Below are 22422 nucleotides of genomic sequence, written 5' to 3' on the forward strand. Positions count from 1 at the left end.
AATGAGGTCTTATTGGTTTGAGTGCCCTGTAAAGTGCTAGAGAATACTTAAATAATTAATAACGAGATTATTTTCATGTTTGCAATGTACCTTACTAGAAAGTGGTAATGCCATTACTAGTTAGCACTTTAGCTAATCCTTAAAATGCATCTACCATCATCCTGTAAAGTTAGCGAGTGTTGTAGCTGTTTTCATTAGCTAGCCTGTACTGTGCTCTCATTGAGTGTTGGAGAGGAAAAAACTAAATAACGTTACAAGGTTTGGTGTAAATGGACTGCCGTGACTCCCATCTGTTCGCTATTGTTTCCTATTTATCCAACCTCCTGTCAATTGAATGAGTTTCCAACAGGAGCTCAGGTATAGCAAGCTAGCTCCATTAAAACTGAGACTTCATCTGTTGCTGTGCCCCCCCCCCCCCTCTCCCTGCCCCTCCAACGGACCAACTGACGACGCTGGATGGAGATAGCGAGGGGACCGCCTCGGAGGGAGAGAGGGAAAAACTTTTTCTCCTTTGTTTTTTTTTTCAGTGTCATTTACTTAAGCGGAGAGAGGAGGAGAGGGGAGGTGTGTGAAGGGCGGACCGTTAAGATTTTCCAGAGGTGTTCGTTTTTTTGGTGTGGAGTCCTGGGAACTTCAACGGTTAATGTAGTGAACGCTTCAAAGCAGTGACCGGCTGAGGAACCCGTGGAGAATATGGAAACTAGCTAACCCTCCATACGGCTGTGGTCAGAGCTAGCTTCGCCTTTTTAAAAAGATTTGCATGAGGCAAGGGTAGGCACAAAACCATGCCGCTGGTGTCGGTTTAGCTCAGCCTTTGAGTTTAAAAAGGAGTCTTGGGAGAAGTTGGGAGAAAACCGGTTTTTCCTGGTACCCTACCGCCGCTCTGTGTGTGTGAATGGTGGGCTGTTTTTCTTGTCTGACAGGGCCGATTGTCAAGGAGAAGTTAACGTTACAGCTGCCGAACACACGGGCTCATCGGTAAGTTTTTAAAGTCACTTTTACTTAAGCTTAAACGATTGTTTTGTGTTGCATATGTCTACATCACTAAGCTACTCTTTGTTTAAACATCAAGGTTTGGCTGTCTGTTTCTCAGTGGACATTTGAATTCAGTCCAGTCTGTCATAGGAAACTACAGCCACATAGTTAATTACCGATGGAAATCCACCTCAGATCGTGACTGATCAGTGCCAAACTCAACAGCTGGAAATGTTTGTAATAACACGTATAGCAAGTCCGGCTGCTCCCATGGCTGCTCCCCTCAAGCATTTTACACTTGAGGCACATAATGCAACTTATCCTTCAGCCTTTGAGGACAAAGACATAATGATCCAGGATAACAAAGGCTTTATTTGTGTGCACTGAACTAAAGCATGTAGACAAAGACCCCGAGTACTGAGTGCTTTAATCACTACTGGCAAACAACTCCAGGTAGTTTTACAGAAGTTGTGGAAGATGGTAAGTGGCATTCAGCTCTTAACAAAACATATGCTGTGAGATCAGTATTGATTTTATGATGTTGTAAACTCCACAGTTTGCTTGATAAATCTAACCACTTCCAGAAACAGTATATTCCTTTATTGTCACCCATAAGCATACTATGGAAACATCCTTCATCTTGTAAAGCAAACATTTCAGGTCCCCTCATGGCCCACGTAGCGTGCAAAAGGCCCTGGCCCTGTGGTTCAGCTGTGTGATCCAGGGTAGGACTGCCTCTTGGTTTTTTGGCCAGTGTGATGACAGTCTACAGGTCCCGTCTTTACTAGGGAGTGCAGTCTGTAGTTACACCCCCTCAGCAAGCCGCCCCATCTACTTGACCTACTCTGTCAGCCTGCTCCAGATGGTTTTGCCGCTTTGAAACGGCAGAGAGGAAGCCCTTCCCTGCTTTGGGGAGAAAGAGAAGGCAGGAAAGGAAGCATGAAGAGCGGGGGCTGATGAAAGTTGGACTGCACATGTTGTTTTGCATGGTGCCTTTTAATTAGCACAGATGCAGGGCTCTCATTTTTTGTCTTGTCCTTGTTATTAGAACATGCTAACACCATGCTGACTTCTCTTCAATGCTTTTTACACACATAATTAAGTGAAACAATTTAACAGACATATTGAATGCTGAACTTTATTGAAAATGCTGTAAGCAGCTTTCAGGAGAGTGCTGCAGGGGAAAGAGTGTGCACAGTAAGAGCAGCTGACCAGCACAGCGAAGTAGGAATTCCCGTTTTATGAGGATAAGCTTTAATTTGAAGTTTGGGTAATTACTGCGTTTGGATCTCTGCTTTCTTCTTTAAACACAAGCAGTTTTTTTCCCCTTAAAACAACAAGGCCAGAGGCTAAGGTTTATTCTTCTAACTAAGGTATGGCTGGTTGGCCATCCACACTATGTCTACAGTTCCAAACTTCTGTGAGACGGCGCTGTTGGTTTACTCTTTATTTTGCAGCGTAAAGTAAAAATAAGATACACAATTCCTGCTTTTGATTCACATTCTGAACAGTTTGGCTAAAGCTGTCGTCAAGCTCATAATAGAAATTTGGGTAAGTTCTAGTTTTACTTTCAGCTGTGTCACATCTGTGAAAAAGATGAACTTCATCACTGTCTGTGGTTACTTTAAAACCCCAGTTAGTCATCTGTTCTGCAGTATTAGCTGTATTGTGTTTATTGATGGATATTCAATAGGAATCAATGACAGAATGGCGTATACACAGCTTCTCCTCTGTCGTTAGTTTTTGCCACGTGTCAGGACATTATTTAAGATTGAAGACATTACAAATGCAAGTGCAGTGTCGCAATGACACTGTTGTGTAATGATGATTATTTAGACAAATGTACTTCAGAAGTCATAAGAGTTGCTCTAGCTCTGTCGGGCCGCATGCTCAGGCCTCCTGCATCAGTCCATATGTACTGCACATGGACAGATCTGTTCGCTGAGGAGAGGTTCTAAGCTTGTCTTTCCGAATAAGAGCTGAGGAAGAGCTGTGCTGTACAATCTGTACTCATTGAAGGCTGTTGTAAATCTAGTAAGGATGCCATTGTGTTTTGTACCTGTGACTTTCTCCTCTTATTGGACAGCACGTCATAGATGTATTCTCATAAGACCTCAAGGAATGCTTTTTAAGTAATGGGCAAAAAAAAAAAAACTCAGAGGACAATTTAAATGGTGCCAGATGTGATGTTTTATGTCTTTGTTTTTTATATAGTAAAAAGTGGTCACTCATTGAATTTATTTTTAAATTACCCAAACATGAGTGGAATTGCTTTTTTGTCATCAAATGCAGTTGATCCTGGTACTTCTTAATGGCAGCTATCTGAAAGAGGAACTGACACGGCTGAGGGGCGACCTGACTTTGTGTTTGACTCAGGGATGGAAGGATCGGGAGACTCCTGGGTCCCATTGTCACATGGAAACCACATAAAAAACTGATAGCAGTCATTTTGAAACATCCATCCATAGGCTACTTATAGCACTTTAAACATTGGTTATAGTTTCAACATGAGAGGGGTGTTGAGTTGGCTTGGAAAATGAAGGGCACATGATATTTTAGACTCGTGAGATCGCTGTTGGAGGTACAATTATTGTCGACTGGAATTTGACAGAGAGGGTTAAATGTCTGCTCTAAATGATAGAGCTGCAGACATATATAGGCACTGCATGGAGGTCTGAACCGCTACATTGTCCCGACTCCTCTTTTACCACTATAGCAAACCTATCTACAAATTATCACCATTCAGTCAGTGGCCTACTTGATTTTCAATTGGCAGTCTGCCTAAGCAATGCTGTTTCATGTACACCAGATTGATAAGAGCTAAGCAAAGTGTTAATATGCACTATAATAGTACCATCACGCCCCGGTGAAACTTTTTGAGGTCAGAACACCCCTGGTATTTGCGATGGCGTCTTGCTCAAGGACATGTCTGCACGATGGGTGGTTACATGTAGGTCCTCTACGCCAACCTAGTGTTCATCAGCAGCATATATTATCTCATACACAGTGCTGTTCTGTCATGCTCTCACAGACATATGGACATCAGACTCCACCACACTGCCTACTAAATACTGCTCTCCACCACAAACCCTAATAGAGTGTTGTGGAAGTGCTCCTCCTTGCTGCACACACTATATGCTCCTTCCTCTGCTCTCACTTACTGTAGCATAGAGAGCTAACTGGATGAATATTAGTCCTTACCGTGTTAATGTCCATGTGTGTTTCTGATGTACAGCATACACACATGCACCATTGACATGTGACTCAGAAAGCTCCACATTGTGTTTCTGATCTTTTGCCATTCCTCTCTATAAGTAGCTCTCTGCAGTCTTAAATTGACAGGCCTCTTATTGTTTAGACTAAAGTCAGGCAGGCGTGAGATTCAGAGATAATGAGGGGAAAATAAGTTGGATGCTACTAATAGAATATTGCCACAAGTGACCATTCTGTGGCGTTAGGGCAAATGATTTAGCAGTGAGAGCTATGAATTTGATTTATGATTTTTTTAATGATCTTCATTCAGGAATTGGAGACTTCGGTTAAAGTCCTGCAACTGCCAGTGGGATTGTTATTGGGATATCTCCACTTGAACAGCTGCAAATTGTGTCTGTAAATTAAAAAAAGCTATGATGGGAATTTTTATAAGTCAGGGTAATGACTTAGGCAGGATCTCCAACTGTGCTGTGCACAAGATGAAGTTGTCTGTGTGAGTCAGCTTTGGGAGGCAAATAGTTTTGCATAAAATTAACAGCTTTGAAGACCCTGTGGTCAGAAATATCTTGGTTATGGGGACAAAAGTGAAACATATTTTTGCTTCAGATTCTGTGGCTCAAGAAAGATGCATTGCACACAGTGCACATTTTGGTGTCATATCTTGTCAGAGAGCTGCATTAAAACGTATGCTTTGGTAACTGTCTGATTGAGATGGCTTTAGGAGAAGCAGCTGATGTCTAAGGAAAGACCATGTGACACCCTGGCAAGAAAGCTTCAGAGGAGATTAGACATGAATATGAATAAGGAATTGTTCATTCCCAGATCTGCACTGGGATACAGTTGCTCAAGCCACATGCAAAGGCTGTCAGAGGCGTGAGTAATGAGTATGTAGAATATCCCATGAGTCACATACAGTCTGGTCAACTTTGTAGAATGCACATAGCACAGCCGAGCTTTTAAAAAACCGTTGATTTGCCTATCACACGTGCCAGTAAGGTTGAGGTATGCTATGTAGTTTTTCTGCTATATTTATTTAGATTTATTTTTGCCTGTGTTTTTCAGTTTTTTAAGAACGTGTGAGTCAGGGCGTATAAGACTTTGTTAGAAAGATGGGAGGAATGTGTTTGCTGTGCGACCTGTGAATGTGACAGTGGAGACTTGTGACACTGGCAGGTATTGACTTGTGTAGTTGTTTGTTTGTCATATGCAAAACAGTTTCAGTGAAGCAATCGTTAGCAAGGAAATTCTTGTTCTTAGGCCCCCTCCAACAGTGCTCATACAAAAAGACATAAATAGTATGCAGAGGTACACTGGTGGTGATGAATAGGTAATGAACATAACAATATGTACTGTGTACATTTTGTGTATATTCATAGTCAGTGCATCATTGTGCTTTGAATGTAGCTGCATGTAGCTCAGACCCAGAGTTCATGAATAAGAATTCACAGTCTGTAAAAAAAAGAGTAAACTGACTATCATGTGGTGCTTTGTTCATTATGCAAGTTGTTACTATGCTTGGTGACACAATAGCAAGTGTTATATGTAGATTAGCCTGCGAGCCAGACAGATTACAAGCTTATTTTCACGCTGAAGGCTGCCTCTGCTGCTGTTTCCTCAGGATGGCTGAAGTGCTTAGGTCCACTCTCGGTATCGACAATGCTAACTTTCTTAGCAGTGCACAGTCCTACGTGTTTTCCCAGATTCTCAGTTTAAACCAAGGGAGCTGTGTTTTTGAGGTGAAATGATGTTTCAGTGTTGATGACCCGGCTTTTTGTTCCTGTCTCTGCTCCACGTCAAAAACACAAGGGTCAGTTCCTGCTGAAACCTCATGTTCCACTTCCTCATCTGGCCCTGAGCTTCCTGCTATGGAGGGACAGGAAGCTCAATAGTGGCCCATATGATGTCTTGCTCAATGTGATCCAGACTGAAAGCAGATGGTATTGTGATGATGAGGGTAGATTTATCCACGTTTATCCAGTGTTATGCTTAGCACAATATGGAATCCATTTTAATAACCCCAACTGTTAAGGCCAGCGTTATTCCCATGGTGCCTGTTGTCTGGCCTCGAGTCTTTCAGCTGGTTGGGGTGTTCAGCCGAAGGTGCCGTGATTTATGGCTGCAACTGCAAAGTGCATCTCACATGTTTGGTAGAGTCTCAAGTGAAGTTGTCAGAAAGCCAAGTCATAACTCTGCAGATTTTCAGCTTCTCAGCTGGCTCTGGCCATCAAGTCCAGGGAGCACTTGCGGAATCCTTGGCTGTAATCACAGACGCCCACCCCTTCATTAAACACACCCAAATTAGTTATGTGGGGAAGTTGTTGTCGGCCCTGCCTGTTCCTCAGCAGCTGAGCACTCAAACCTGTGCTGCTCAGCTCCCCTGCATTGTTTGTTCAGGGGGAGCATACTTTTGGGCAAGTTTTGCTTTCAAGGCCAACATAATATTCCAACAGCTCATCTGCAGCTGATGCTTGTCGTATGGTTACACACTGTTTCCAACTATTGCCTCTTAAGCACGTGTAAGTGATACTTCTGGAGGCCATTATCTGTGCTTTTGTTTTTGTCTCCCCATTTAAGTGAAAGTAAAGGGGGTTTGACTTTCAAGCCTCTAATGGTCAAGCTGGAATGGTAGATGGAAAGGAAATAGTCGATCAGTTGGTTGGTCGTTACGCCATTTTGGTCCAGACTGAAATATCTCAACTACTGGGCAAACTTCTGTAACATTTTCTGTAGACATTGACGCTCCCAGAAGGCCAATTTGATGATCCTCTAACTTGTTGTCTGGCTACATCACAAGGTTTACATTTTTGTGTTTGTGTGAAATTTTGATGAACTTTTGATGGACTGATGTGAAAGTTGCCACAGATATTTAAAGCGCCCAGAGGACATACTCTAACTTTGTTGATCCTCTGACTTTTCATCCAGCACCGTCAGGTCTAAATTAGAGTTTGTCCAATCCTTGGCTATGTGAGAAAAAGCACCAAAAATGAATGACATTCTCATGCGCCTCAGGTGTGCTTTCTATTTAGTGCTAATAAGCTCATTTTCGTATGCTGACCGGCTAAATGTTAGCACTGTCACTGAGCATGTGAGCACGGTGATGTTAGCATCTTGCTCCAGCCTCACAGAGCTGTGAGTATGGCAGACACTCTTCCTCTTGTTGACTTGTATTGAATTAGTTGCCAGGCGACTCTAGCTTTTAGAAAATTCAGCTAGGAAGCATTGGGAGATTTTGGGGCCTCCAGAGAGCCCAGTCAGTAAGATAGATAGTTCTGTTTCTTGTTAGGACCCCCTCCCTCCATCACTAGTCAGCCCTCTGAAGGCAAATACTTGGCACTCATCTTAAAGCAAACACTTGGAATCTACCAGTTTCCTTGGTGCTCTCAGCCATCTTTATGTGGTCTCTGTTTTTGTCCGCGTGGTTTCCTCTGAGTGCCACTAGAGGTCACAGCATGGGCCTCGGAGTCTTTGTTTTGCCCCATAATGGCTCCATTCTCCCACAGCAGCAAGGACTTCCAAGCCTGCTAGACAGGATACCATTGTGACTCACAGAGGGGTAACATGAGGCAGGCGCACAGAGATATGGGAGTGTACATGGACAAGCTTCTAGAGTTGAGTAACTACTGTCAAAATGGTGATGAAATATTAACGCGTTCACATTCAGAGTGCTAGCATTACTGGTAAACCAAAAATTTGTTGTTTTTGACCAGTTGGAATTTAAAAAATGATCAGAAACCAAATTTGATGTGTGGTAGAAAGAAGGAGACTTTATTATTTTCTTAGCGTTGATGTCTCATAGTTTAACTAAATTCAATAAGCGGACCACAAACCATCCATTTAAAGTCCTGGTCCATTAGAAACAAGGGAGGAAGCTGCCAGTGTCCAATTATAGTAATCAGTATAAGCTACTGTGTAACATGATCTGTATATACCCACGGAATGTAGAACAAAGCTGTATTCGACTTGCTGTACATTAAAGCTAGAGTTGGCAAAGCAGGAGCAAATAGCAAAAGTGAACTAGACTCTGAAAGTATCCCACCAAAAAAATCCATCCCCTCCTTTCAGGCCTCCCCCCAAAACCACTCTCTCACAACACATGAACGCTCGCTGCCTGATTACAGCTGGAGGACGAGTCCACGACAGAGCGCTGGGAGAGGAGTGGTGACATTGAGACGAAAGAGAATTTCAACAAATATCAACAAAAGAGTGCTTCTGAAATACTTCAGCTTTCACTTTTTGTCTTCTGTGAAAAGATTTTCTAATTGAACTGGTGTAGATTTAATAGGAACAGCATCAGCACCTGTTGTTCGTACAGACAAACAGGATGTGGTTTGTTTGTTTGTTTGAATGAATTGTGTTGAAGAAGATGAACTTAATCTCTCATTGTTATTAAAGCTTCATGTTTCTCTGCCAAGAATTGCAAACATCAAAAGGTCAGAGCAGGTAAATATGGGACAGGCTTTAGAGTAGAGGCAGTCGCAGCAAGCTCTGCTAATTACAGGAAGCTGGCTGGTGCAGGTGTTTCACATCCAAACCAACCAGGTGGCTTTATGCTGCATTCATGTCACATGAAACAAAGGCCGACTGAGGCAAAAAGCTCCAGGCCAAACCCACAGCAATCAACATCATCAAGTTGAACCTGTACTTAGAGTCAGAAGTAAACTAAATCCACTGAAGCTCATTGGTTCATTTTTTTAGAACTACACATTAACCGTTTAACAGTTACACATGGTGACATAAAAAAAACTCCTTTTCTTCTCATATGACTGAGTCAACACCAGCGTGGAGAGACAGATCACAGTAAGGAGACCAAAGAGCGGAACAGACGCCCACAATGATGTTCCTGTCTATGTCAATCCATTTTCTAACCTCTTACCCTGTTCAGGGGTCACATGGAGCTGGAGGCCCCCCTCTTACTGGGCAAGGGAAGCCAGTCTATCACAAAGATAAACGTATTCACCGACACTCATATTCACATCTAGGACACATTTAACCCGATTGTCTATAGACCCTTACAGATGCAGAGGGAATAGAGCACTGTGTGTGTAGTTGTAGAGTTTGGTTCCTCATTTTAGGGTGGCTGGTGTTGATGTGAAGATTATAGTCATGATTGTATGCAGAGATCTCTCCAGCATTTTTTTTAGGAACGTTAGGCTTTATTGTGGGTTTGTCTCAGTCTATCCAGTTTCCTTTTTGTCTTCCAACCTTTATTTCAGCGACTATCAGTGCAGTTTGCACTTTTATGGGCACGTATGTGTAGTTTTGGAGTATTGAAAGTGATACATGGACAGTCATTGAAGTTTTTGTATTTCATTTTTGTATATATAACAACATTGCTGTACCCACATCATGTTACATAACGATTGTACGTCTTAGTTTCAGCTGTTTACACATAGTGTATCCAGACTTTAACTGGCCACATACACATTTCTCCTAAATTCCCCTGCAAAGAGAAAAACAAAAGAAATGAGACATTGCTGTTGTCACTGAAGAAAGCAGAAGAGAGAGAGAGAGAGAGAGAGAGAGATAGGTGCTGGAGAACTGCAAGTGACTGAAGAAGAAAAGGAAACTTTCCAGTGGACTCTCATTTTTTCCATGTAAAGTCATTCACAGGCAGGACATACAAATTACACAGCCCTGTGTCCGAGAAGAAGGCGAAACAAGTGAGGCCCATTTCAGCGAGGAAACAGATTTAAGCTGGGGAAAGTTCCAGGTTAAGAAGGAGAGCTGGAACATAGACACGGTGGAAAGAGAAAGATCTGGCAAAGAGCAAAGAATAAAGACAGGGCCGACTGTTCTGATCGATGGTCTCAAGTAGAAAACGTGAGTTAGCTGTAATCGGATCTCGGCTGCGGTGAGATCATCCGAGAGGCCTGCCAGCAGGCTCAGAACGAGCAGTCCACCCATAAGCCTTTAGCCCCGCTGCAGCCCTCTGTGGCTCTCTACACGCCTGCCAGCTTAAACATCAGAGAGAACTGTTCAGGAGTACTAGTCAGTGCATATCCTCACAATTATGGAGTAGGTAGAGGTGAAGTAAGTACCAGAAAAATGTTTTTAAGCTTTGTTTTGCATACAGTTACATAAAAAGATGGGCTTCATGCAATTTTAGACTGTATTTTAGGATAGAAGCTTGTTGCTGTCCAATGAAAACCACGTATCGCCAAATTTTCAGGTTTTTTTCCTTTATGAATTAAGAATCAATACCTACTTCTTACGCTAAATAAACGATTTAATATTCATTGTCAAGGAGCTGAAACAGGGCTGCTGTTGTTCTTAGCTCATCACAAGTCAACATCTTGAAGACATGGACAGTTAACATCAACTGCTCTGCAGATACTGTGTCTACTAGTTGTTATCATAGTTAAGTTACCAATTAAGTGGATGTTTGTATCTTTTTCAATCAGCAAGACCGTTAGATTTTAGTCAGGATTGAAATAGCATGCTGCTGAAAATTGTCCTGCATGGATGCTTTCCTTCCGGAAGTGCCTGAATTCTGGCACACTGGATGCAATTTTGTTTTTGAACAGTGCCAAGAAAAAGCCTAAGTAGATTCAGCCATCACATTGTACTTTAGGCTGGATTGGCACCGGTTTTGCTTCAACTCGTTCTATTTATTTTGAACTGCTGGGGACTTTATAGCTCATTTATCGTTCATGGATGTTGGACAGCCTTTGAACACTGGTCTGAGTTCTTAATTGTTTGTTTCGGGAGGTTGCAGTGACATTCAGAACTTATTTTGAAGAGAAAATTGATTTGCCTCAATATGCCAGCCTATGTTTGGACTGGCATGTTTATTGCTTTTTTGACAGAATTTTAGTGAGAGGGGATGAAAGATGTCTGCCTGTGTTCATCTATTGTGGAAGCACCATTTTCATTTTTACCAAAAAAGAACTTAAAATAAATGTTAATTTACTCAAAACCAGCCATTCATTGTAATATGTTACCATATTACCCCGAGATATCCCATTAAGAGGCACAGCAGCATAACTTGATTTAGCTAATAACTATTGATTGTTTAAATCTCCTGACAGGATCTGTCAGGATCTAATGTTGACTAATGTTCTGTCTTCTCCTACACATCCAAAAGGTCACACACGCAGTCAGGGTTCATACAGTGAACCTGTTTGGACTGAAGCAGCTGTCCTCCGGATGAATCTCAAGCTCCGTCAGAGCTGCCTAAAAGAAATGCATTTTAGAAGCTGGAGGTTGCATTGTGTTCTCTGTCCTGTCAAGTTTTAGTTTTGCCTCGTAAATGGTCGATGATATTAATGCACCTGTGGAAACATTTAAGATGACTGAAAGTAAATCATTACAGAAACACTCATACACCAATACAACACACAATGACGAAGTCACCTGGAAAGCTCACACTGCTCAGTGTCATTTAAAAGGCAGTATAGCTTCCAGGGACCGGTGTGAAATGCCCGTGTGGGTGTGGTTCTCGGAGCCGATCCGCGAGTCGCCCGAGCATGCAGGATTGCACTGAGCTGCATATCTTGATGTTGAGTTTGTGACAGCTGCACACACAGAGCAGCTAGGAAGAAGTCACAGCTGACCTGAAGATGTCACGCTGCACATTCTTCACTGCTTAGGTTTTCTGCGCTGATCATGATGAACCTTCTTTCTTTTTCTCACAGTTCATCAACATTTTCTCTTCTCTTCCAGTCACCTAACCTGCTCAGATGGACTTGAGATAACGCTGCCAAAAGTTCTACCCTTGTGTCCTGAACTTCAGCCTCCCACATTGAGCCAGCATGGCAGATCCCACTGGGCTGAGCTCTGAAGGGGCCGGGGCGGGTACGGCTGAGGTCGACGCCTGCAGTTTGGAGATAGAGAGGAAGTATGATGTCATCCCTGCTGTCATCTGCTCCATGTGTTGCCTGTTTGGCATCATCTACTGCTTCTTTGGTGAGGATCCCTGCCGGCTCACATACTTTGATGCCAAGCGATCGGAAACTTAATGTTTTTGGGATGACATATGTCATCAAGCTCCTCCATGGTGCTGCCTTTAAACATATCAGATCAAGTTGGCTACACCTCTGTTTTTACTAGATGTTACCGCTTTCTTCTACAACCAACCTCTAGTGGGCATCTTCTGTCTCGCGTAAAAAAATTGTCCGTTTTCTCTTCCTCTAGGTTACCGCTGTTTCAAGGCTGTCATGTTCCTGTCTGGCCTGATGTTTGGCTCAGTCATCATCTTCTTGCTGTGCCACAAGGAGCACGTGCTGGACACTCAGCTGAGCGTGGAGGCCAGCGCAGGTATCGGCCTCGGCATAGGCCTGCTGTGCGGTCTGGTCACCATGCTGGTGCGAAGCGTCGGCCTCTTCATGACCGGCCTGCTGCTGGGCCTCCTCCTGGCCCTCGCCGCCCTGCTGGTTACACACCAGTTCTACACTCCCACCACGGTCTGGGTCCCGCTGGGTGCGCTCCTGGGAACGGGCATGCTGTTTGCCGTGCTGACCCTGCAGTGGCAGAAGCTCTTCACCGTGCTCTCCACGGCTGTGTTCGGGGCAGCTATCATGACAGTGTGTGCTGATTACTTTGTGGAGATGCTGGCTTTGGCCACGCATGTGTACGAATGCTTGCGCCTCACTCCGGGGCCAGCTCTCTGCTGGTACAGCTGGGTCATTCTGGGCATCTGGCCCACCCTCAGCCTCATAGGAGTACTGGTCCAGTGGAAACTGACGGATGGCAGCTTCTCACACACTGAGGGTAAGGAGGAAATATCAGGAAGCTTGAGTTGTGTTGTGGAGTGGTTAAGAATGACACTTAAAAGTTCTCTAAAGAGCAGCAAAGTCAAGAAAGTGCTCCTCAGATATCAAGCAACTTACTCCTGTTCAAAGCAAAGTGAAGGAGAACATTTAAAGGCAAGTCAAGTGATTAATCACATGTATGCTTGAAGCTGGAGCAGCCAATTAGAGACAAGGATTTACCCAACATCTGCTCCTTTGTACATTCTTGTTAAAAAAATCTTTATTATTCTGCAAAAACATTATGTGATTTTCATGTTTTTAATGCTTAAGTAAAATCCTTACTATCCCTAACAGCAAGTAATATGTAACAATCTCATTTACTCATAATATATAAGTATATTAAAAGGGAAACAAAACCAAAACCAAACTGAAGTAGGAAATAAAATCTGCTGCTGGTAGAGAAGGTCCAACAGAGAAAACACAGAGTAAGGAGAGTTTAATTTAGCAAACATGAAGATGCACTAAAAGTGATTGCAAACAATAGTGTTGCAAATGTTTTCAATAAAGATAAATGCAAAAATTTAAAATAGTAATACAAAGAAAAAAGAAAGGATCTTGTAACATTCTAATTACAAGACACATAAAATGCTCATAAAAGACTGAAATGAGCCTATTCTGAATAGAATTTTCGAGTAAAAACAAAGGATTTGTATTTGTATTTGTATTTTTACTTTTCAGTCGTCCAGAATGTTACTTTCAGCAGTTTGAGGCCGAGATGTTTTAAGTTTGGATTTTACAACCACACTGTATTTCCTCCGTATCTCATCGTCTGCCCAGAATGACTGCTGTTTAATGATGAAGTGATGTTTTAAAGCTGCCTCTGAATCCCCTTCTCCTCATAGTCGTTATCAGTCGGAGACAGAAGAGAGTCCAGCTGATGCGGATTCGAGAGAAGGACGCCAAGAAGCGACAGCAGGCAGGTGGGCAGGAAGGCACGTACCGCCGTAAACCAACCCCAGTGAAACGTTACGCTGGGGATCTACTGGCACCGGTCAGTGTCACCCAACAGGGCGTGTGCTGTAGATGCTGATGCCATAAAATCCTTGTCCAGTCAACCCCGCCGTGTCTGTGCACCTCGCTCATCTCTCCCTGTCTTCTTTTCTCTTCTCAGAGCTACCTGCAAAGTCTGCGGGACAGACAGATGGGCACAGGCACTTCCCTTAGCAGCCTGGGCACTGCCAACCACACCATGATCGATTTGGACTATGACACCGGGTCCACCGCGCCCCTGACAGCTACGACACCGGTCGTCAGGGTCTGACAAAGCGGAGATGAAGAAAGAACCGCTTTGTACTCTCTGGTTCTCCATCTGCATCGTTCTAATGTCGAGTAAAACCAATAAACTGCTTCATTCTGCCCCTGAATTGACTTGCAGTGAGGATGGATTTCTTCCTGAGGTGTGTCCACCTCAGAATGCTGCTTTTTGGGGAGAAGTGGTGTCATGTTACACCCTGATTCCAAAAAAGTTGGGATGCTGTGTAAAATGTAAATAAGAACAGAGTGCAGTCATCAGCAAACAAACTGTTTCCCTCCCAGCAACAGATTTACAAAATGTTCCTGAGTCCATGCAGTAACATCCTTTATCCAATCATGTGTTCACAAAGTGGTGAACCTCTCTCCATCCTCGCTTGTGATCGACTGAGCCTTTCCAGGATGCCTCTTTCATACCCAATCATGATACACCTGTTATCAATCAACCTGTTTACCTGTGGAATGTTCCAAGCAGGTGTTTCTGGAGCATTCCTCATCTTTCCCAGTCTTCATTGGTCGTGTCCCAACGTGTTTGAAAAATGTTGCTGCATCAAACTCAGAATAAGCAGATCAATGGAGCAAATCAATGGAGCTGATGAGGTCAAACATTAAATATGTATCGTCTGTGTGCTGTTTTCAGTTCAGTATATGTCAAAAAGGAGTAGCTTATAATTATTTATGTTTTACACAGCATCCCACTTACTTGGCGTCTTGGTTGTATAAACAGTGCAGCCACTGTGTTTCTCAGAGAAACACTAGAAGACAGATACTAACAAAGTAAGGTCCTCCATTTCCTCTCATCATGTATTAAATACATAAATGGCAAGTACGAGCCTCAAACATAGTGAACGTAACAAAGCCATTTGTTTGACATTACATGTACTGTACTTAAAAACTTAGTCATTGCCATGAAGTGTTGTGTTTTGAGCTGTCTTACTGTTTAACTGTGTGGTCGTAGGATTTGTGAAAGTTTATCTTTAAACTGTTTTTCATGTTTTGTATTTTTTTTTTTAGATGGACTGTGGTGAGTGTGATATGACATGTAGTTGGATACATGGAGTGTGACAAAGTGAAGCAAAAACTAAATGATGCAAATAGAGTAGTTTGTCTTTGGGAGCTCTGTGCGTGAGCTTTTAGCAGGATCTCTTCCAGCAGCACTCTTCATTCTGTGACCTTTTTTTGTGTTTTCAGTGTAGCTCCTGTCAGAACACAGCAGGTGAACACTTTAGGCCTGTGTGTGCTTGTGGAGGAAACTTTTTATAATTTAATTTATATAATGACCAGTTACATGCTAGTGTTGAAAAAGGACAAAAAACAAAGCATGCTTGTTGTTAATTTGTAGATTTTTAAAGAATTATCCTTTTTTTTTTTTTTTTTAATTTTGCAGGGACACTGCACGTTACCTGAATCTGTACATACCTGTTGATAGAAATTTCAAAGATAAATAAATGAGTTTGATACAAAAACACTTCTTGCTCATTGGCTGAGTCAGATACATTGGGCTGTTTTGTTTGTTTGTGGCTCTTAGCAACGCTGGCGGCATTACTCACTAGATTTTTCATGGGCAAGAAAGAGGTCATGGGGAGGATTTCCTAGTCTGCAACCGTTTGGGGTGGCCATGGCGCCTCCAAAGTTTTCTCTTGCGGACAACTCAATGCAGGACAGACTGGCCTTTCATCACAGTCAACATTAAATATTTATCTCTCCTTTTTATGTGTAAATGTTGAACCACTTTTCTGGTGACAGGGAATTGAAATCAGAAAGGCGACATCACTGCTGGCATTATGTCTTGTTTAATTGTAGAAAATCTGACATTATCACCAACACGGAGCTGTGTCACATGAGCTCTCAGACCAGTGTGATTCATGAAATAATGGACGTGTTTAGAAACATTTAAGAGCACCGAACACGCTAGAAAAGATGACTGGTTGTCTCAGCAGAAAGTGCACACTCCCATCATCATATTACAGCTTGCTGAATGTTTTAAGACACATAATCCAACACACATGTTAGAGAGAAAAACAGAAGGCCTCCCTTGATTTCTCCCTGAGATCATACAAATGCTTACGTAATTCTCGCAGTCACAAAAAAACACGTTTGCGCTCAAGGCTTGCAAACATCAGCCCACTGCGGAGGCCAGGAGTCGCTTGGTTAATATCCAGTGAAATAAAATCAAGTCCCACTCAGTTTCTTTTAAAATAGTAGTTGACAATTCACAATGAGTGGCTGCTTTTGAGGTTTCCAAAGCCCCTGCAGTGGAACCAGGCCCCTGCTGCAGACCTCTTGGTGCCTGCTGCCCCCTGATGGCCGAGCCCTAGCATCGCATCCAGCGCTCCTTCTTGCTCAGCGGGTATCCTCGGTCCACTCTCAGTAGCTCATTCACACGCCAGTAATCGTCTCCCTTAAAGAAGAAGATCTTGCTGTTGGTCCAGGTCAAGGCTGCGTCCACACTGGACGGCACTCCGGTGAAGAGCATGGAGAGCGGTTTGGGATACACGGTTAAGTCGGTGTACTTCAGCTCATCCCATTGCCAGTACTCTGAACCCTACACAAGCAGACAGCAAAGAGGTGATAAAAACGGAGGATTTCTGCAAGAGGATGAATATGATCCTGTCTTTATGTTTTCATTACAGATACCTTGATGAAGACTAGTTTCTTGTTGATCTCCAGGTACAAGGCTGCATCGATGTTAGGAGGGATGCGTTTGACCTGTTTTGGGTAGCCGTAGTCCAACGCGAACATGGTATACCTCCACACTTTATCACCTGAAACAGTACAAACATTCAGTTCTGGACTCATGGCTGGAGAGCAGAGGGTGTACATACGTACTGGACAATAAGTGTACCTTTAAAGAAGTATGTCTTGTTGGTTCTTTGAGAGTGCACGGCAGCGTTCAGGTTTCCGGGGAGTTCTTTCCACAGCCTGTCAATGTTCATTGGTTTGTTGTGTCCCATGTCAGAGATGGTCCACACGTAATCACCACTGAAAGCAAAGGTCTTCTTCCATGGACCTGGTGAAACATACAGTGAGCTACTCTTTGTGACACATTTTGTGTGATGGTGCAGCAAATATGGATATGTTGATGCCCATTTAAAAAGGTTTATGTGATCACCTGGCCCTCACACATGCAGGAGGTGGACAAAATAAAGTGTAAACCAGTCATGAAGATGGACTTTAAGCCCACAAGAAGAACCTGATTTCTCAGACTGCCACAGATGGTTTGACCTCCGTGGAGCTCCACTGGTTGCTTTCTTGTTTTCCATTGAAAACATACAGGGAGTAGACAAAGTAGTGTAACCTGGCAGCATTTGTGGACAGTGTTAAAGATCTGAAAATGCTGGATTTTCAGATGTTGTCAGACCTTTACTGCAGCCCACAAACACTGCAGAAAACATTATTTTGTTGACTACCTGTGCATCCAGTGTGTTGTGTGTGGTCTAAGGTAAAGTCAGACTACAACGCACACAGGTGGGGCTTCTCGATAAACTCAACTCACCTAACATGATGGCGTCCAGTGTGGCAGTGCAGGGGTCAGGGATGCTCTCAGATTCATGGCTGCTCTCTGTGGGGAACACACTGTCCGGGGTTGGACTGGCTAATGAGCTGGACGGGCGTTTGCCTATCAGACAGAGAGGTTGCAGTTATTATGATGACTGCATGCTTTGCTTTTTTGAAATCTGAAAACCATGAATAATGTAGGTTTAACTTAAATAGTCAGACTTGTATACAGGTTAATAAGATACCTCGTGGACCTCGTTGATGCACTCACCATATAAGGCCTGGATGCCTCTGATGTCATCTGAATGCAGCTTGAAATTGGCACGGTAACCAGAGTAGACGGGCGCCATCAGAGCATGTTTGAACTGAGAGTGACCCAGGCCGAGGGCGTGGCCGATTTCATGGGCAGCTACAATACGCAGATTAGTACCATAATATGATCCCTCAGTCCAGAACTCATCCTCATCGAAATGGACAATACCGGACTCTGGTGACTCAGCATGGGCCAGTACCCGACCTGCAAGTGGTGCAAACAAACAGTGTTTCAGGGGACAGAAGGCCCAACAGCAGCCTGTGTTTCACAGTGTGAAGAATATGTCTAAAGAAAAAGACAAACCTTGGCCATCAAATGGGGTCGGGCAGTAGCCATCTTTCTTATGGAAGGCAATCTTTATGTCTGCTCTGCCATTGTGGACCTCTCTGAAGGTCAGAGGAGTCACGTCGCTCCAGTACCTGAAGGCAGAGCGGACGGCCATCGTGACCAGTGACTTCTTCATGTCAGGTGTGTAGTTGTAGATGCGGTAGGTCAGGTGCCTCTTTCTCCAACGACCTGCAAGAGAAGAATCCTTCTTTCTACATCATCCCAATAAAACTGTCCACCTCACTGAAAGTCTCATATTCGCTTTCGATAATGTTTGGAAAACATCTTTACAAAGAGCGAGGACTGTGGCTTTTTTCCTCCAGCACCGACACTGGAGGTCCAGTGTGAACAGGAGGACTGATTATAGCAAGAAAAACCTGTGTCATTGTTAATGTAATGTTAATTAAGACTTTGACCCTCATTTTCATTAACATATTTTTTGCTCATTCTGAAGAAACGCATTAAAAAAAGGTGGATGGAAACAGAAAATAAATTTTAAAAAATCCTACATTTTACAAAAAAGTTTTTATGCTCACTTGAGGCAGTTTTTTGCTTTTTAAAAAGTGAATCCCCTTCATGGGAGATGGAAACACCTCTTCTGATTGGCTCTGGAGTAGTGAACATTTAACTCACATGACACAAGTCAGAAGATCTGATGCAACCTTCCACACATTAATACAACAAACAGTCTTTGCGTTTCACCATCTGAGATTTGCCTGATACTCTTTAATGACGTCCTCTGGCTGTACCCTCTTCTTCTGCAACAGTATAATAGTTTTCTGACTGGAGAACTGGCGACACCTACTGCTTATCTTAATGAATCAACTACTAATAATGACATAGAGGAAGCGGATGGAAACAAGCATTCATTTCCTCTGATAAACTTTGGTTCAACTTTACAGTACATTTGGATGGAAACCAAGTAAGTGATTCATGATCTCCTACCTCTCCTCCATAAGCACCAGAAATTGAACAATGAAAGCATTCGGTCTGTCAGTCCACTAAGAAAACGGAGTAATCTGGAACTTAACCACTCCATCCTGTCGTTTCCTAGATGTTTTGTTTTTGGTATCACATAGACCAGATCACATCTAATGGCGCTCTCTTTCATAACACTTGGAGGACACTTTAAATATGGCACTTCATAAGGCTACTTTAGTTGAGTTTATTTTTTTACCTGTATTTCTACTAGAGTGGAACATTTCATCAGTCTTTCTGAGACAGCTGCCTTTAAAGGTCTCTAAAAGCCTGAAATGTATCAGATATGTACTGCTGGCTGAATTTATGACATGTCCTCATACAAAGTTCCATCTGCAAACACTCTTAATGTTACAGTGTACTTAAACTGTACACTGCCAGCCTCAGAGTGCATGACTCACCCATCACTCTGAACTTGTGAAATTTCTTGTTGAAGGGGTCCTCCATGCCACATCGCGGCTGTCTCATCACATCCAGAGTGGCTTCATCTAATTCTCCAGTAGATGGCAGGTCATTCACCCTCTGGAAGACCCTGAAGACAGAGCAAATGTCTGCAAACTGATTTGGGAATACAAATCACTTCCTCCTCCACTGTTTCCATCCTTCTAACAGAGCCTCATACAGATGTAACATGTGCTGTGACATTATCTCACTGTCAGTAGCGATCTGAGTTTCCCCCTGAAAGGACACACAAAGTCTATTTTACCTGAGAGCGTCAATGAGCTCCTCCAGGTGGTGGGGGTCCAGTGGATCAGCGGGGTCATTCAGGTAGCCATACTGCCTCAGATAGGCCTGTGAATGCAGAGGCAGAGGATTAAGCTCTTACACATTTAGAATAACAGCATGTCTCTACAGTATGTATTTGCACTGTTAACATAAGCATCTCGTGAATTTATGTTTAAACAAATCACAAAGCAAACTGGCATCTTACCTTTGCTTCATTTAATTCTGTCCATTCCACCGCAGCACAAAGGGCTCCGCTGAGGTTGAGCAGCAGCAGCAGCAGTCCTGTGTAGTCCATGTTCAAGTTTTCAGCGAAGGTTTGTGACCCAAATATCCAGAGCTGATGATCAGAGCCTGAGAAGCTGTCGGCAGAGTCCCACAGCAGACTCTGTTTGTTCTCTGAGCGCTCCGGCAGCTTTTTAACTCAGCCCGGCGCATGAGTCAGCCCTGTGGCTACGATGATCCATCTCTGAAGAATGAGGATTTCAAGAGCAGCCAGTTGACTTCTGTCCAGCACGTCTGCTGTTGGGCTGTGCAGCTGCTCAGGGAAGACGTGGAGATCCAGCAGTGGTCTTCACACTTCACACCAATTTATAGGATCGAGCTACTCTTTATGAATAGAGGCAGTTGGCCCTGAATAAACGTACCACTGTAACATTCCCATCTTAATCCTTCAGGGTCAATGCCTTGTTGTTGTTTCCCTGGTGTTAACAAGGTACAATTATGAGTCCAAACCACAGACTGTGTCTGTACCCTCCATCTCCACATTCCTGTCATCCCCACACCCATCTGACACAAATATTTGTGTTTACTATTCAAACATAAATTGATCCATTATTGGGCATATCTGCGCTGAACAAAGGGAAGATCACATGTAGGGCTGCTATTACATATTGTCAACAACAGCTATGTTTTATTTTGTGTAAACACTTATAATCTAAAGGGTTTTAGGCTAATCCATGTTTCAAACACAAACAGAATTTTTACCTCACCACCAACACACAAACACTGGTTTGAGATATCACTCCTGAATTGATTGACAGGAATTTGAAGAGATGAACACCAAGCAACAACTGATTGTAAACTGTTCATGTTTTCAGATGATTTTGTTTATTTGTAAGCAAAGCATGTCAAATATGTTAAACATGATTAGTTTATGGACATGATCTTTGCATATTCTTATTTATCAAAGGCAAATTAATCAGTATCTTAATGATTAACAATGATTTGAATCTTCACGTGGAACAATGATGTCAAGTGAATAACGTAGAGCCTCATGGCCAAACTCCACAGAGCTTTTTAGCCTCTTTTAGCTCATTGTATTGGTTTTATAGCCCACTGATTCACTGTATGGTTCACTCTTTCCACTCTAAGCAACTGTTTCCAGCAGCAACACAAGAAGCTAGCTCCGAGCTAGCACACTGAACGCTAGCTACCCAGCAGTAAAGACAGACAAGCGATTGGCTAATGAAGGTTCAGCATCTAGCTAGCAAAAAACAAAAACAAAAAAACCCCCTTCTATTTTTCTTGGGAGTTGACAGAGACCAGAAGTGAGTAAATATGGGGCCTAAATTCATCAGGCGGCCAGAAACGGGACTCCAGTGTTACAATGAACTTTATAACGTGGGGGTCGTTTGTCACTTTGTTTTCTGCCCCCTAGTGGCCAAAACTTCATTATAATAATAGAGCTTTGAGTCAAATTCTTGGGTTAAATGTGAAATATAATTTATATGCTCACAGAAATTAGAGATGGGGCTTTAAACCAGTATATTTGTTTTTGCTTCTAGTATATAATGACTTGAAAACTGATAAGCTACAGGTGTGTATAAAATATGTCAATGCGTGATGGTCCAGGCTTTAAATTGGCGTGTCCGTGTATATATTCCCCATGGTTTTTAAATAATTAAGTCGAAGAGGAAAGAAGCGAAAAAAATCTGAAGCATTTTGTCTAACTATCGGAGAGTTTGGACGACAAGTGGGTTGATCACTTATCGTTAGTGCAGTTGTGTAGATTTTCTACAAACCTTGTGTTATTTACTTGTGGATGGCAGAAGGCTGAAGATGAAATTCTCATGGAAGGAAGTAGGCGTCAAACTTTGGGACATTTGTCCGGTATCTTTACAAAACTTGAAAGGACAGGGTCACAGCAGACTGCTGAGCATGGCGCTGGTAGGAATGTTACAGTAGCATAAGCTGACAGAACAGCTGGTCTCAAGATGTGAGTGCATGCTGGATGGTTGGCATTCAGAGGTGCCTTACAGACTTACACCGGAGACAACACTATATCACTCACGGTTTGTCCTTGTATGCCAACAGTGTCTGATGAGCAGCAGAGAAAACCCCAGCAACAGTAGGCGTTATTAGGCCATGGGATTTATTTGCTAATTAGCATTA

The 22422-nt window shown here is 42.9% G+C and overlaps 2 protein-coding genes across 3 annotated transcripts; one reads left to right on the plus strand and one right to left on the minus strand.

Annotated features, from left to right (window-relative positions):
- Positions 1 to 524: 524 nt before the first annotated feature.
- Positions 525 to 15651, plus strand: LOC143336161 (transmembrane protein 198-like). Of its 2 annotated transcripts, none has more exons than XM_076756115.1 (5): positions 525 to 978; positions 11851 to 12093; positions 12322 to 12897; positions 13781 to 13929; positions 14050 to 15651. In XM_076756115.1, exons 2-5 carry the CDS (start codon positions 11940 to 11942, stop codon positions 14197 to 14199), a joined length of 1029 nt encoding a protein of 342 aa, XP_076612230.1. In that variant the 5' UTR covers positions 525 to 978; positions 11851 to 11939; the 3' UTR covers positions 14200 to 15651. The 2 variants fall into 2 exon arrangements, with proteins under 2 accessions (XP_076612230.1, XP_076612237.1); XM_076756122.1 differs by having other exon boundaries at positions 526 to 978; positions 13781 to 13858; positions 14050 to 15650.
- A 519-nt stretch (positions 15652 to 16170) lies between these two features.
- mmp19 (matrix metallopeptidase 19) lies at positions 16171 to 20398 on the minus strand. Its single transcript, XM_076749146.1, has 9 exons — positions 20237 to 20398; positions 20012 to 20097; positions 19707 to 19837; positions 18304 to 18516; positions 17959 to 18204; positions 17686 to 17808; positions 17035 to 17199; positions 16827 to 16954; positions 16171 to 16734 (listed from the first exon to the last, which is right to left on the minus strand). The coding sequence occupies exons 1-9, from the start codon at positions 20324 to 20326 to the stop codon at positions 16504 to 16506; spliced, it is 1413 nt and encodes a 470-aa protein (XP_076605261.1). The 5' UTR covers positions 20327 to 20398; the 3' UTR covers positions 16171 to 16503.
- Positions 20399 to 22422: the final 2024 nt, after the last annotated feature.

This window comes from Chaetodon auriga, chromosome 2, assembly GCF_051107435.1.
Source record: "Chaetodon auriga isolate fChaAug3 chromosome 2, fChaAug3.hap1, whole genome shotgun sequence".
In the NCBI taxonomy this organism is placed as follows: Eukaryota; Metazoa; Chordata; class Actinopteri; order Chaetodontiformes; family Chaetodontidae; genus Chaetodon; species Chaetodon auriga.